Source organism: Diceros bicornis, chromosome 13 (assembly GCF_020826845.1).
Source record: "Diceros bicornis minor isolate mBicDic1 chromosome 13, mDicBic1.mat.cur, whole genome shotgun sequence".
Taxonomy (NCBI): domain Eukaryota; kingdom Metazoa; phylum Chordata; class Mammalia; order Perissodactyla; family Rhinocerotidae; genus Diceros; species Diceros bicornis.
The window spans coordinates 11,189,962-11,203,804 of NC_080752.1; the positions used below are offsets into that span (position 1 = coordinate 11,189,962).

General features: G+C 35.3%; 1 protein-coding gene across 5 annotated transcripts in view; it reads right to left on the reverse strand.

Moving 5' to 3' along the window:
• The window catches only part of SPATA6 (spermatogenesis associated 6), a 138,745-nt gene that overhangs the window by 111,949 nt on the left and 12,953 nt on the right, over window positions 1–13,843 (reverse strand). For all 5 annotated transcript variants that reach the window (XM_058552359.1, XM_058552357.1, XM_058552355.1 and 2 more), the window contains exons 2-3: window positions 9,792–9,929; window positions 8,601–8,649 (exon numbers count right to left, since the gene is read on the reverse strand). In XM_058552359.1, coding sequence (XP_058408342.1) covers window positions 8,601–8,649; window positions 9,792–9,929 — 187 coding nt within the window. The remainder of the gene's footprint in view (window positions 1–8,600; window positions 8,650–9,791; window positions 9,930–13,843) is intronic.

Genomic DNA, 13,843 nt, shown 5'->3' on the forward strand with positions numbered 1-13,843 from the left:
AGAAAACACAAATTACCAGAGTCAGTAATGAAAGCAGGGACATCACTACTAATCCTGCAAAAAGCAAAAGGATCATAAGAGAAAAGTACAAACAACTTTAAGCAAACAAAGTAGACATCTTAGATGAAATGGACAACCTTCTAGAAAGATACAAATACCAGAGTTAACTCAAGAAGAAATAGATATATAACAAGAATTTGATACAGTAATTTAAAACCTTCCCACAAAAAAAAAAAGAAAAAAAGCCCAGGTCCAATGGCTTCACTGGTGAATTCTAACAAATATTTAAAGATGAAATAATATCAATCCTATTATACAAACTCTTCTAGAAAATAGAGAAAGAAGGAACATTTCTCAATTCACTCTATGAGGCCAGTATTCCCTGATTACAGAGCAAGACAAAGAAATTACAAAACCACAGACCATGTTCCTCATAAACAGACACAAAAATCACAGGGCTGGCCGGGTGGCATAGTGGTTAAGTGTGCGCGCTCCATGGCGGCAGCCAGGGGTTCATGGGTTCAGATCCCCAGTGTGCACTGAAGCACCGCTTGTCAGGCCATGCTGTGGCGGTGTCCCATACAAAGCACAGGAAGATGGGCACGGATGTTAGCACAGGGCCAATCTTCCTCAGCAAAAAGAGGAGGATTGGCAACGGATGTTAGCTCAGGGCTGATCTTCCTCACAAAGAAAAAAAAATCATTAACAAAATATCAGCAAACTGAATCCAAGAAAATATAAAAAGGATTACATACCATGAGCAACTAAGATTTATCCCAGGAGTGAAAAGCTGGTTTAACATTGGAAAATCCGTAATATAATAAACTGTATTAATAGAATAAGGAGGAAAAAACACATGATCATCTTAACACAGAAAAAGTGTATGATGAAACCCCATAACCAGACAGACATGATAAAAACTCTCCACCAGTTAGAAATAGATCTTCTCGTCTTCTACTAATAATAGGAGATCTCCTGATAAACGGCATCTACAATAAAAACTACAGCTAGCATCATATTTAATGTAAAGAATGTTTTCCCCCTGACATCAGAAACAAGGCAGGAGTGTTTGGTTTCACTACTTCTTTTCAACATTGTACTGGAGGCTCGAGCCAGGGCAATAGGCAAGAAAAAAATTAAAGGTATACAGATTGAAAAGGAAAAAGTAAAACCACCTTTTTTCTCAGACCTATAATTCTGTATATAGAAATTAACCTACAAAAAATCAACAACAAAAACCCTACCTGAAATAATAAACAAGTTTATTAGCAGGTTCATGGTGAAGATAAATATATGAAATCAATTTTATTTCTACAGAATAGCAAAAAAGAATTCAAAAAAAAAAAAAAGTAAGAAAACAATTCTATTCGTAATGGTACCAAAAAGAATAAAATACTTGTAAATAAATTTAACAAAAGAAATGTATGACCTGTATATTGAAAACTCCAAAACATTGCTGAGGGAAATTAAAGATCATCTAAAAGAAAAAAAATGGAACAACATATGTTCATAGATCAGAGATTTGATAATTTATGAAGGCAGTTCTCCCAAAATTTATCTCTAGATTTAATATTATTTCTTTTTTACGGACATTTGGATTGTTTCTAGTTTTCAGCTATTATGAACAATCTTGCTACGAATATATGGATATATGCTGGGCTGTATGCTAAGTATATGTTTAACTTTTTAAGGAAACTGTCAACCTGTTTTCCAAAGTTATTGTACCATTTTACATTCCCCCTAGCAATTTATGAAGGTGTCAGTTTTTCCACATCATCCCCAAGACTTGATACTGTCAGTCTTTTGGAATATATGCATTTTGGTGGGTGTGTAGTGTTATCTCACTGTATTTTTAATTTGCATTTCAATAATGAGTAACGATGTTAAGCATCTTTCCATGTGCTCACTAGCTATTCATATATCTTTTCTTGTAAAATGTTTACTCAAATCTTTTGCCCATTTTTGAATTGGGTTGTTTGTCTTCTTATTGAGTTGTAAGGTTTTTTTCTTTTTTTTTAAATATTCTAAATGTAAGTCATTTATCATATATATGATTTGTAAATACTTTCTCCCACTCTGTGGCTTGTTTTTCATTCTCTTACGCTGTCTTTTGAAGAACAAAAGTTATGAAGTCCAATGAATCAATTTTTTTCTTTTATGGATCATGTTTTTGGTGTCATATCTATGAAATCTTTTCTTAACCCAAGGTCATAAAAATTTTCTCCTATCTTTTCTTCCAGAAATTTTATAGTTTTATCCCTTACATTTAGGCCTATGATCCACTTTGAGTTAATTTTTGTGTGTGGTGAGAGGTAATGATCTAGTTCTTTCTTTTTTTGTTCCCCTCATTGAATTGCCTTTGCACTTCTATTGAAAACCATGGACTATAAATGTGAGGGGTTTACTTCTGGACTCTCTAGTCTGTTCCATTCATCTGTATGGCTATCCTCATGTCAATACCACTGTCTTGATTACTGTGGCTTTACAGTAAGTTTTCAAATCAGGTTAAGTCCTTTAAGTTTGTTTTTGACTATTTCCAGGTACTTTGCATTCCACATAAATTTTAGAGTAAGCTTGTCAATTTCTACATAAATGCTGGCTGGGAATTTGATAGGAAGAGTGTTGATAGAAATAATGTTAAACCTAGAGATAAATTTTGGGAGCACTGCCTTCATAAACAATCAAATCTCTGATCTATGAACATGGTGTGTCATTCCTTTTTTTTTTTTTGGATGGTTTTTAATTTCTCTCAGCAATGTTTTGGAGTTTTGGGAAGGGAAAAAAGTTCCATACAATAGAATATTATTCATAAATAAAGAGGAATGACCTACTAATACATAGAACAACGTGGATAAACTTCAAAAACATTATTCTAAGTGAAAGAGGCCAAAAGACTAGATATTATATTAATCCATTTATATAAAGTTTCTAGAAAAGGCAAATATATAGAGACAGAAAATGGATCAGTGGTTGCTGAACTGGAATTGAGCACAGGGAATAACTGCGAATAAGCATCAGGGAACTTTTAGGGTGATGGAAATATTCTAAATTGGATTGTGACGATGGTTCACAACTGTAAAAATTTTCTGGAAATCATTTAACTAGAGTTATAACGGGTGAATTTTGTGATATATAAACTATACCTCACTAAAGCTGTTAAAGTAAGGGAAAGAGAGAAGAGCGACCCTGCCTTTCCTGTAAGAACGGTATTTCAGGGTAACCAAATTGCTGATAAGGAAAATTTCTTTTACAAAAGAATTGCAGCTAATACAGAAAGAACAACAATGTTAGAAAAATCATATTTTGTAACCCCTAAAGAAAAGATGGATCTTGATGGATGCTAAAGCTCTTAAATGAAAGGCTGGTGAGAAACTTCATAATGGAGGAATAAGGCTGATGCTGCATGGAGCCAAATGATCAATCTTAACATCACTAAATTTACGATAATCAGACATTACATACCATCTGATATGATGCAATAATAAGTACACAACACCAACTATGAAGGATTATTGCCAAAAAATCAAATAAGCTTGAATCTAATCAAACCTCCAGGTCTAACTATCATTTTACATAATACAAATAATAAACGAGCTAAACAACACTTTAAGAAAGCAATCAGCCAAATCCAAACTGTAGGACATTCTAAAAGACATGGTTTACCTAACACTCACAGCATTAAAAAAAAAAAAGCGAAGGATACTATTACAGAAAAAAAGAAACTTAAGAGCTAAATAGGAACCACACCTTGACGAGATCCTGATTTAGCAAACCAACTGTAAAAAGCTATTTTGGTAGCAACTAGGGAAATCTGCATAATGACTATGTATTTGATGTTACTAAAGAATTACGGAATTATTATTAATTTTGTTAGGTGTGATACCAGCAAGGTGGTTATATATATATATATATATATTTTCTTAAAGTCTTTATCAGTTAGGGGTCATGCCAGAGTATCTGAGGTGAAATGATATATGTATAAAATTTGCTTTTAAATATTCCAACAATTTTTTTTATTGATGTTTTAATGGTTTCTAACATTGTGAAATTTTGGGTTGTACATTTTTGTTTGTCCATCACCATATATATGACTCCCTTCACCCCTTGTGCCCCCCCCACCCCCCACCCCCACTGCCCCTGGTAACCACAGTCCAGTTTTCTCTGTCCATGTGTTGGTTTATATTCCACACATGAGTGAGATCATACAGTGTTTGTCTTTCTCTTTCTGGCTTATTTCACTTAACATAATACGCTTCAGGCCCATCCATGTTGTTGCAAATGGGACGATTTTGTCTTTTTTTATGGCTGAGTAGTATTCCATTGTATATACATACCACATTTTCTTAATCCAATCGTCAGTTGAGGGACACTTAGGTTGCTTCCACTTCTTGGCTATGGTGAATAATGCTGCAATGAACATAGGGGTGCATAAGCCTCTTTGGATTGTTGATTTCAGGTGCGTTGGATAGATTCCCAGTAGTGGGATGGCTGGATCATAGGGCATCTCTATTTTTAATTCTTTGAGGAATCTCCATACCGTTTTCCATAGAGGCTGCACCAGTTTGCATTCCCACCAGCTGTGTGTGAGGGTTCCTGTTTCTCCACATCCTCTCCAACATTTGTTGTTTTTTGTCTTGGTGATTATAGTCATTCTAACGGGCGTGAGGTGGTATCTTAGTGTGGTTTTGATTTGCATTTCCCTGATGATTAGCGATGTTGAGCATCTTTTCATGTGCCTATTGGCCATCTGTATATCTTCCTTGGAGAAGTGTCTGTTCATTTCCTCTGCCCATTTTTTGATCGGGTTGTTTGTTTTTTTGTTGTTCAGTTGTGTGAGTTCTTTATATATTATGGAGATCAACCCGTTGTCAGATGTATGTTTTGCAAATATTCTCTCCCAGCTGGTTGGTTGTCTGTTCATCTTGATTCTGGTTTCATTAGTCTTATAAAAGCTCTTTAATCTGATAAAGTCCCACTTGTTTATTTTTTCTTTAGTTTCCCTAGTCTGGGTAGGCATGTCATCCGAAAAGATTCCTTTAAAACCAATGTCAAATAGTGTGTTGCCTATATTTTCTTCTATGAGTTTTATAGTTTCAGGTCTCACCTTCAGGTCTTTGATCCATTTTGAGTTAATTTTTGTGGATGGCGATAGCACATGGTCCACTTTCATTCTTTTGCATGTGGCTGTCCAGTTTTCCCAACACCATTTATTGAAGAGACTTTCCTTTCTCCATTACATGTTCTTAGCACCTTTGTCAAAAATTAGCTGTCCGTATATGTGTGGTTTTATCTCTGGGCTTTCAATTCTGTTCCATTGATCTGTGTGTCTGTTTTTGTACCAGTACCATGCTGTTTTGATTACTATTGCTTTGTAGTATGTTTTGAAGTCAGGGATTGTGATGCCTCCGGCTTTGTTCTTTTTCTTTAGGATTTCTTTAGCTATTCGGGGTCTTTTGTTGCCCCATATAAGTTTTAGTATTCTTTTTTCTATTTCTGTGAAGAATGTCATTGGGATTCTGATTGGGATTGCATTGAATCTGTAGATTGCTTTAGGTAATATAGACATTTTAACTATGTTTATTCTTCCAATCCACGTGCATGGGATATCTTTCCATTTTTTTATGTCATCATGGATTTCTTTCAATAATGTCTTGTAGTTCTCATTGTATAGGTCCTTCACCTCCTTGGTAAGATTTATTCCTAGGTATTTTATTCTTTTTGATGCAATTGTAAATGGTATTATCTTTTTGAGCTCTCTTTCTGTTAGTTCATTATTAGCAGATAGAAATGCAACTGATTTTTGTAGATTGATTTTGTACCCTGCAACTTTGCTGTAGTTGTTGATGGTTTCTAATAGTTTTCCAACAGATTTTTCAGGATTTTCTATGTATACAATCATGTCATCTGCAAATAGTGAGAGTTTCACTTCTTCGTTACCTATTTGGATTCCTTTTATTCCTTTTTCTTGCCTAATTGCTCTGGCCAAAACCTCCAGTACTATGTTGAACAGGAGTGGTGAGAGTGGGCAGCCCTGCCTCGTTCCTGTTCTCAGAGGAATGGCTTTCAGTCTTTCCCCGTTGAGTATGATGTTGGCTGTGGGTTTGTCATATATGGCCTTTATTATGTTGAGGTACTTTCCTTCTATTCCCATTTTATTGAGAGTTTTTATCATAAATGGATGTTGTATCTTGTCAAATGCCTTCTCTGCATCTATTGAGATGATCATGTGGTTTTTATTCTTTGTTTTGTTGATGTGATGTATCACGTTGATTGATTTGCGGATGTTGAACCATCCCTGTGTCCCTGGTATAAATCCCACTTGATCATGGTGTATGATCTTTTTAATGTATTGTTGTATTCGGTTTGCCAATATTTTGTTGAGGATTTTTGCATAAATGTTCATCAGCGATATTGGCCTGTAATTTTCTTTCTTTGTATTGTCTTTGTCTGGTTTTGGTATCAGGGTGATGTTGGCCTCGTAGAATGATTTAGGAAGTGTTCCATCTTCCTCTATTTTTTGGAATAGTTTGAGAAGGATGGGTATTAAATCTTCTTTGAATGTTTGGTAAAATTCACTGGAGAAGCCATCTGGTCTGGACTTTTATTTTTTGAGAGGTTTTTGATTACTATTTCAATCTCTTTACTTGTGATTGGTCTATTCAGATTCTCCATTTCTTCTTGGTTCAATTTTGGGAGGTTGTATAAGTCTAAGAATTTATCCATTTCTTCTAGATTGTCCAATTTGTTGGCATATAATTTCTCATAATATTCTCTTATAATCCTCTGTATTTCCATGGTATCCGTTGTAATTTCTCCTCTTTCATTTCTAATTTTATTTACTTGAGCCTTTTCTCTTTTTTTCTTAGTAAGCCTGGCTAAGGGTTTGTCGATTTTGTTTATCTTCTCGAAGAACCAACTCTTTGTTTCATTAATCCTTTCTATCCAACAATATTTTTAAGTGGTAGGGTGAACATGTAATGGTAATATGTCAAAAATGTTGAAGCTGGGTAATAGGTATATTGGACTTCATCACTCCATCCTCTCCACTTTTAGTATGTTTTTAATTTTTCATATTAATGAGGTTAGAGGACAAAAAAAGATCGCAAAACTGAGAGGGGGGAAAAACATACAAGAAAAAGGGGCCCAAAGCTCACAAGAGAGGTCAGGGCCGAAGACTGCTGTGGATGTCATCAGAAGATGGGTAATACATGAAGCCAAGTCTTTGGAGAGTATCATATAAGGAAAGAGGAAAAAGTCAGCAAAAAGAGATCAGAGAAGCGAAGCCAGTGGAATACCAATATTCAAAGACAGGGCAGAGAAATATGAATCTGAGGAGGATATCAAAAAGAGGAATGTCAGTGGTGTGGGAAGAGACCTAAAAGAAAAACTGAATCAGGGACACCAAGGCGAGAAAGTTTCTAAATAATAATAACCACTAAGTACTCTTCTTATGCCCCCAAATTTCCAATCTAAGAGAAAAAAAAACATTTGTGTTTTTTTAATAGAAGAATTTCAGAAGGTTGAGAGATATAATTATCTTCATATTTGCTAAGCTATACAGTTTCCCCGATACTGAACAAGATGTTCAGAAAATATTAAAGTCATATACCCACTAGCACCAAATTGCTACCTAGCTAGTCTGCCACAGTGGAAGATAGAATACCAAGGGCCAGAACAGCTATAAAAAAATAAATAAAATATTGACACTGGCCATAAAGAGTTCTCTGGAGAAGAGTCACTAAACTAGAAGCTCCCTAAAGGTAAGAGGACGAGCGGCCCTAATCCTCCCTGTATGCCCAGATTCCAGCATGATGCCAGGCGCCATGTTTCTACATTGCTAGAGTCCCAACAGGGTGTGGAGGGGGGAAGGTGTAGAGGAGATGGCTGACATTGATGATGCCCAATATTGTTGGCCTTTTGAGCCACAGTTATATATTAGACCAATCTAGTGCTCCTGGATCCCTTTCTCATTACAAGGATAAATAACAGAGCTTTTCCTTTCATACCCAGAGCTTGAATAACTTATTCCCAAATGTATACCTTTACATTGCTGCTCTCACAAATAGTTGTACCTTTTTATAGTTGATTCCTAATACTTTAAAGAATTTACTGTTATCCACAGCCTTGAAAATGTCTCTTTCAAATAATTTACTAACATATTGAATGTAATACAAAATGCAAAAGCATATATATTTTAAGGTACCCTTACTTCAATCTTCTATTATTTACTCTCTTGATTTTCAATACACTAAGGTTAAAGACATATTTTTATTTGCAGGGCAAAGTCCCACCTAATATGAATCTCTACCCTTACATCATAAACACTCTATATCATATTAATCAATAAAAAGTTCAAATAAGTCTCTGTGTTTTCCACAGACCAAACACACAAAGAAGAAAATTTTCCAGCCTTTCTGCAGCACGTGTATTTTTTCTATTATTTCCAGGTATATTCTGAAATTCTATAAAGTGCAAAAAAAGTCTCAGCTCAGGATTTTTTAAATTCTTATTAGACCCTTTTAAACTTTTATCTAAGCCCAAGATTAAAAAGTATAATTCTAAAATGTCTTAGAATTGGGAATTAAAAGTTCAAAACTTACATTCAAGCTGTGCAACCACATCTCCAGGGTCTACTGCTTCAGGGAACACCTGTAGTGAGAGAACGGAGAGGGAAGCAGGATGGAGAAGTGGAAGTGAGAGAAAGATATATATAAAACAGTCGTTGTTTTTTTCCCCTCTCGTTCCCAAAACATTCCTTTCCCAACCAAAGAAACTTCTGACATCATTGAAAACTGTCACTTCCCCTGTGCTTCCCATGATCACTATGGAAGATTTATTATAGCTGGCTCCACCTCCCTCTCCAACTTCGTCTGCTAGCACTCTTCTTCCCTTTGTTTGTTACCATGGTCATACTGGCCTTCGCAGTGTTCCTCCACCTCATCAAGCTTATTCCCAGGAAGAAGCCTTTATATTTGCCATTCCTCTGCTTAGAATGCTTTTCCCCCAGGCCTTCAAATAATTGATACTGTCTCATAATTCAGGCTCAGCTTAGTAATACTACTGCTTTCTCTGACCACCCTTTAAAACAGACAATCCTCCTAATTCCTCAGTCCCTCTCTGTCCCCTTACCCTCCCTTATTCTCTTCATGACACTTATCACTATCTAAAATTATATTATTTGTATGTTTACTTGATTATTGTCTGTTTCTCCTATTACAGTGAAAGCTCCAAGAGGGAAGGATGCTTGTCTTGTTTACTAGTGCCCAGAACAGTGCACAAAACAGAACGGGAACTGGGTAATTATTTGTGGAGGAAAGGAAGAAGGAAGGAAGGCAGGGAGAGAAGGAAAGAGGGAAATAAAAAAGTGAGAAATATGATTGGTAATAATTAACCAAAAGCAGCAGTTTTAGAGGAAAAAAAGAAAAGAGACCTGTAGAAAGAAGTAACAAAAGACAGCCATAAGTAAAATATGACCTATTCTTACCTATTAATGTCTCCTCTCTTACCTTTTTTATGAAAATGATTACTTAGAATTCAAGGTGCTATATTTTACATAAAGCCCACTAACACAATTTTAGAAATAAACTGATCTATCACAAATAAGGCAATTGATTCAATGCATTATATAACGCATATTTATTTTCAAGCTTCCAGATTTAAGTTACAAAACTCCTTTTGAGTTAAGTCAAAGTATATAGTCAGCAATAATAATGTGTGTTCTGGGCTTTTATTCAAAATTTAGAAGTGCTTTGATTTTTTTTGTTAATATTTGATCTGATATTTGAACTCACCTTTTCAAACACCATTCTGGCATTGAAGACCAGTGGAAAAGTGGCTGGGACACATTGTGTCTTTTTGTATTGGCCAAACACACAGATGCTAAGATAGATGTCCTCCTTGTCTTTCAGTAGCACTCCTGGACAAGTTACCTGAAAGAAATTAGATAGATGGATGTAACTGCTTTATGAATTCCTTCAACTATCCTACTAAAATAACTTATAAAACATTACATAAAGAGAGTAGTCTGTTAAGCTAATAAAATACACACACAAAAAAGAGAGAGAGATTCTAGTGTTTACAGAGTTAAATGAAATGCCTTTATAACATCCATCTCTCTGAGAAATCTATGATTTTTCCATTTGGTTATTTGTGCCACATTCAAAGCTCTATGTACTGTGCCACATTCAAAGCTCTATGTACTGGCTCTTGGGACAGACACTAACAGTTATAAACAGTCAGCCTTAGGCGACCACTTTATGCTGAATGCTGACATAAACTTATTCAGCATCATTTAATCACAAAGGATTAAACTCAGCAGAAATAAAGCACTATACTAGAGGACAAAAAAAAAAAATACCCATAAAAAGCACAAATCTGACCTGTATTACCCTAACTAGCAGCCCATAAACACTCATGAAAAGTAACACGACAAAATTTCAAAGCTAGTGAATTATAAGTTTCTAGCCCAATTAAATATTTTTTAAATATGAAATTGCACTTAACTATCCTCATGATTGACAGAAAGTATAGGCATAAAATGTGGGGTTTCTGAAAAATACACAGCACTGTCTCTCCAGTCCCTGCCATTTTTCATTGTCAGCTATCAAACATACCCTTAATAGGATATTAAATGCTCTCTAAAATTTGAATCTAACCTACCCACATAGTAATATTACTCAACACTCCCTAATAATACAATCAAAGCATATTTTTTATTGTCCTCTGAATACACACATTACTTTCTTGTCTCACATTCCTCCATTATCTGGATTACTACTCCTTACTACTCTATTCCATCTCCTCTTAATTTACTGCCACCACTTCCCAAGGCTTACATCAACTGCCATCTCCTACACAACTGCCCTCTCTTGACTCACCAGCTATCATTATTCAATTCAATATAATTCAAACATTTATTATGAATTTACTATACAGATGGTCCCCGAATTAAGAATGGTGCGATTTAATGATTTTCCAACTTTACGATAGTGCGAAATCGATATGTATTCAGTAGAAACATACTTAGAATTTTGAATTTTGATCTTTTCGTATCAGATTACGATACGTGGTAAAATACTCTCCTAACGCTGAGCAGCAGCAGGGAGCCACGATCACCAGGGTAAACAACTGGTACACTCACAACCATTCTATACCCATACGACCATGCTGTTTTTCACTTTCAATAAATTACAGGGGATATTCAACACTTTATTATAAAATAGGCTTTGTGTTAGAAGATTTTGCCCAACTGTAGGCTAATGTAAGTGTTTTGAGCAAGTTTAAGGTAGGCTAGGCTAAGCTATGATGTTCAGTAGGTTAGGTGTAGTAAATGCATTTTCACCTTAAGATATTTTCAACTTAGGATGGGTTTATCTGGATGTAACTCCATCGTAAGTCTAGGAAGATCTCTATTAAAGTAAATATGTTTTAGATTCTCATAGCATTTTGTAGTTCTCTTAAGGACCTAATTACTGTCTCCATGTATTTTATTAAGTGGGTACATCTCACATCTTTTATTTGATTATAAATTCCCTAAGGTCAGAAATTTTATTCTCCTCATCAGTGTATCCAAAAACATAGACTTTCAGTATTAATAAGAAGTTTAGAGATTATCTAGTACAGCTTCAGATTTTTTATAAATGAAAACAACAGAGCCCCAAGAAGGTGTAGGTGATTTAAAGTCACACAGTCAATGAATTAACACAATACAGTGAAAGTGTTTAAACAGTGCCTGACAGAGCAGTCAACCAATACTTGCTATAGTTGTTGTTAGACTGAAAGCCATTACCATCTGCCATCGTAACAAACTATTGCATTGAATAAATGACTAAGACATCATGTCCGTTTGCACACAGCAGTTAAGATTACTTTCTATGTCAGTTATGTTGGCTCCATCTACTTCTACTTCCTATTCTACTTCCCACTCTTGTCCTAATATATTTATTCCCTATTGATTGTTAAAATCTATTAAAATCAAGGTCCTCAGCAAATCTCATTCTATCCATCAGCTTCACTTCCTACTCTGCCTCATTAAAATCAGACCTGTTAGAGTCTGTCCAAATCTGTGTTACTCAATGTGGTAGCTGCTAGCCACTAAAGCCTAGAGATGTGACTAGTCCAAATTGAGATGGACTGTAAGAGAAAAATACAAGATTTTGGAGCTTGTGAAGACTTGTTCAAAAAGATTTTGAAGACTCATTACAAAAAACGATATAGAATATCTCACTAATAACTTTTATATTAATTACATGTTAAAATGATAATACTTTGAATATATTGATTTAAATAAAATTATTATTAACATCAATTTTATCTACTTCTTTTAAGTTTTTAATGTACCTAGAAGAAAATTTAAAATTACATCTTTGGCTCTAATTTGTGGCTCATATTATATTTCCATTGAACAGCACAGCTCTAATTGTCCTCACTGGAAACTGAGTCTCTTTCCAATTTGTAATATACGCAAGATGGCATGACTTTTTTCTCATCCTTAATTCCACAAATTCTGCCACCTTTAAAGGAATACTCTGTAGCTTTCCAAAAAGAAAGCAGGAAAAGCAGGTTAAAAAAATCAGATGGAACAAATAGAAAATAAATAGCAAAGTGGTTGACTTCAACCAACCATATGGATAATTATATAAATGTAAATATTCTAAGCATTCTAATTAAAATGCAGAAATTGTCAGATAGGACAAAAAAGCAGGACATGATATGCTGTCTCCAAAAAAATCACTTTAAGGTAAAGACATAAAGAAAAAGCACTTTCAGAATGGTGGAGCAAATACCTCCAAAAATCAGCCTCTATAAAAGCAATGAGAACACTACCAAAAACTGTCAAAATCAACTTTTTGCAGTTCTAGAAATTAACCAGAGGTTTGCAACAATATGAGGAGGAATTTATTCAATAAAAATAGCCGAATTTTGATAAAAACAGTAATATTGTGGTGTTTTAACATGCTCTATTCCCAATCCCCTCTACTTAAGTCTTCTGTAGCCTTGAAAACCAAAGACCTTACAATCAAGGTAGCCATGAAAACCAGCAGCCCCACAGCCACTAGAGAAGAACAGGTTTAGAACTACCCAAAAGCTGCATCCCCAGGGAACTGTCTTTATTTGACCTGTCTGAAAGTACCATGGAAACCCCCATTCACAGAGCTTCTCTTTATTTGGCCCAAATCAGAGCTTACTCACTGCAAACAGCCTTTCTCCCGAAGGTGTTTGTCAAAAACAATCAGCAGCAATTGTTTAACATCAGATGCCTAAGGCAGTGATCACAATTGGGGCAAAAAATAAGCTGATCAAAAAACTTACAAGTTGGGGGGTGTCTTTGACAGGCTATGTTATATTCTTGCCAATTTAGAAAATCAAGCACATGTGCAGGGCTGTGTGCATGCCTAGAAATAACCTGAGGAAGCCCTGATCTCTCATTTCTGGCTGACCTTGAGGCTTTGGGAATGTTGGAAGTGAAGGCTACGACAGAGTTGTAAAGTGCCTGCAGGGCACAGAAAGCATGCCCCAACGTGCATACACAGATCCTCAGCAAAGGCTGGGAGATTTACTCGTTCAAGGAATTCAAGGAAATATAAGTCCAGTCATTAGCGAGCCATGAAGCTAACTGAGCAGACACTTCAGTGGCCACATGTACAACAAAGAATACAGACTTTGTTCAGGAAATAACTAAAAAAACAAAAAGTAACAACCACAACAGCAAACAATACACCCTGGGAAATAGGAAGAGTCTGAATAACAGAGTCCCACATTCTATTATTTAAAATGTCTAGTTTTCAACAAAAATTATGACATGCAAAGAAGTAACAGCATGGCCCATACACATGGAAAAAGG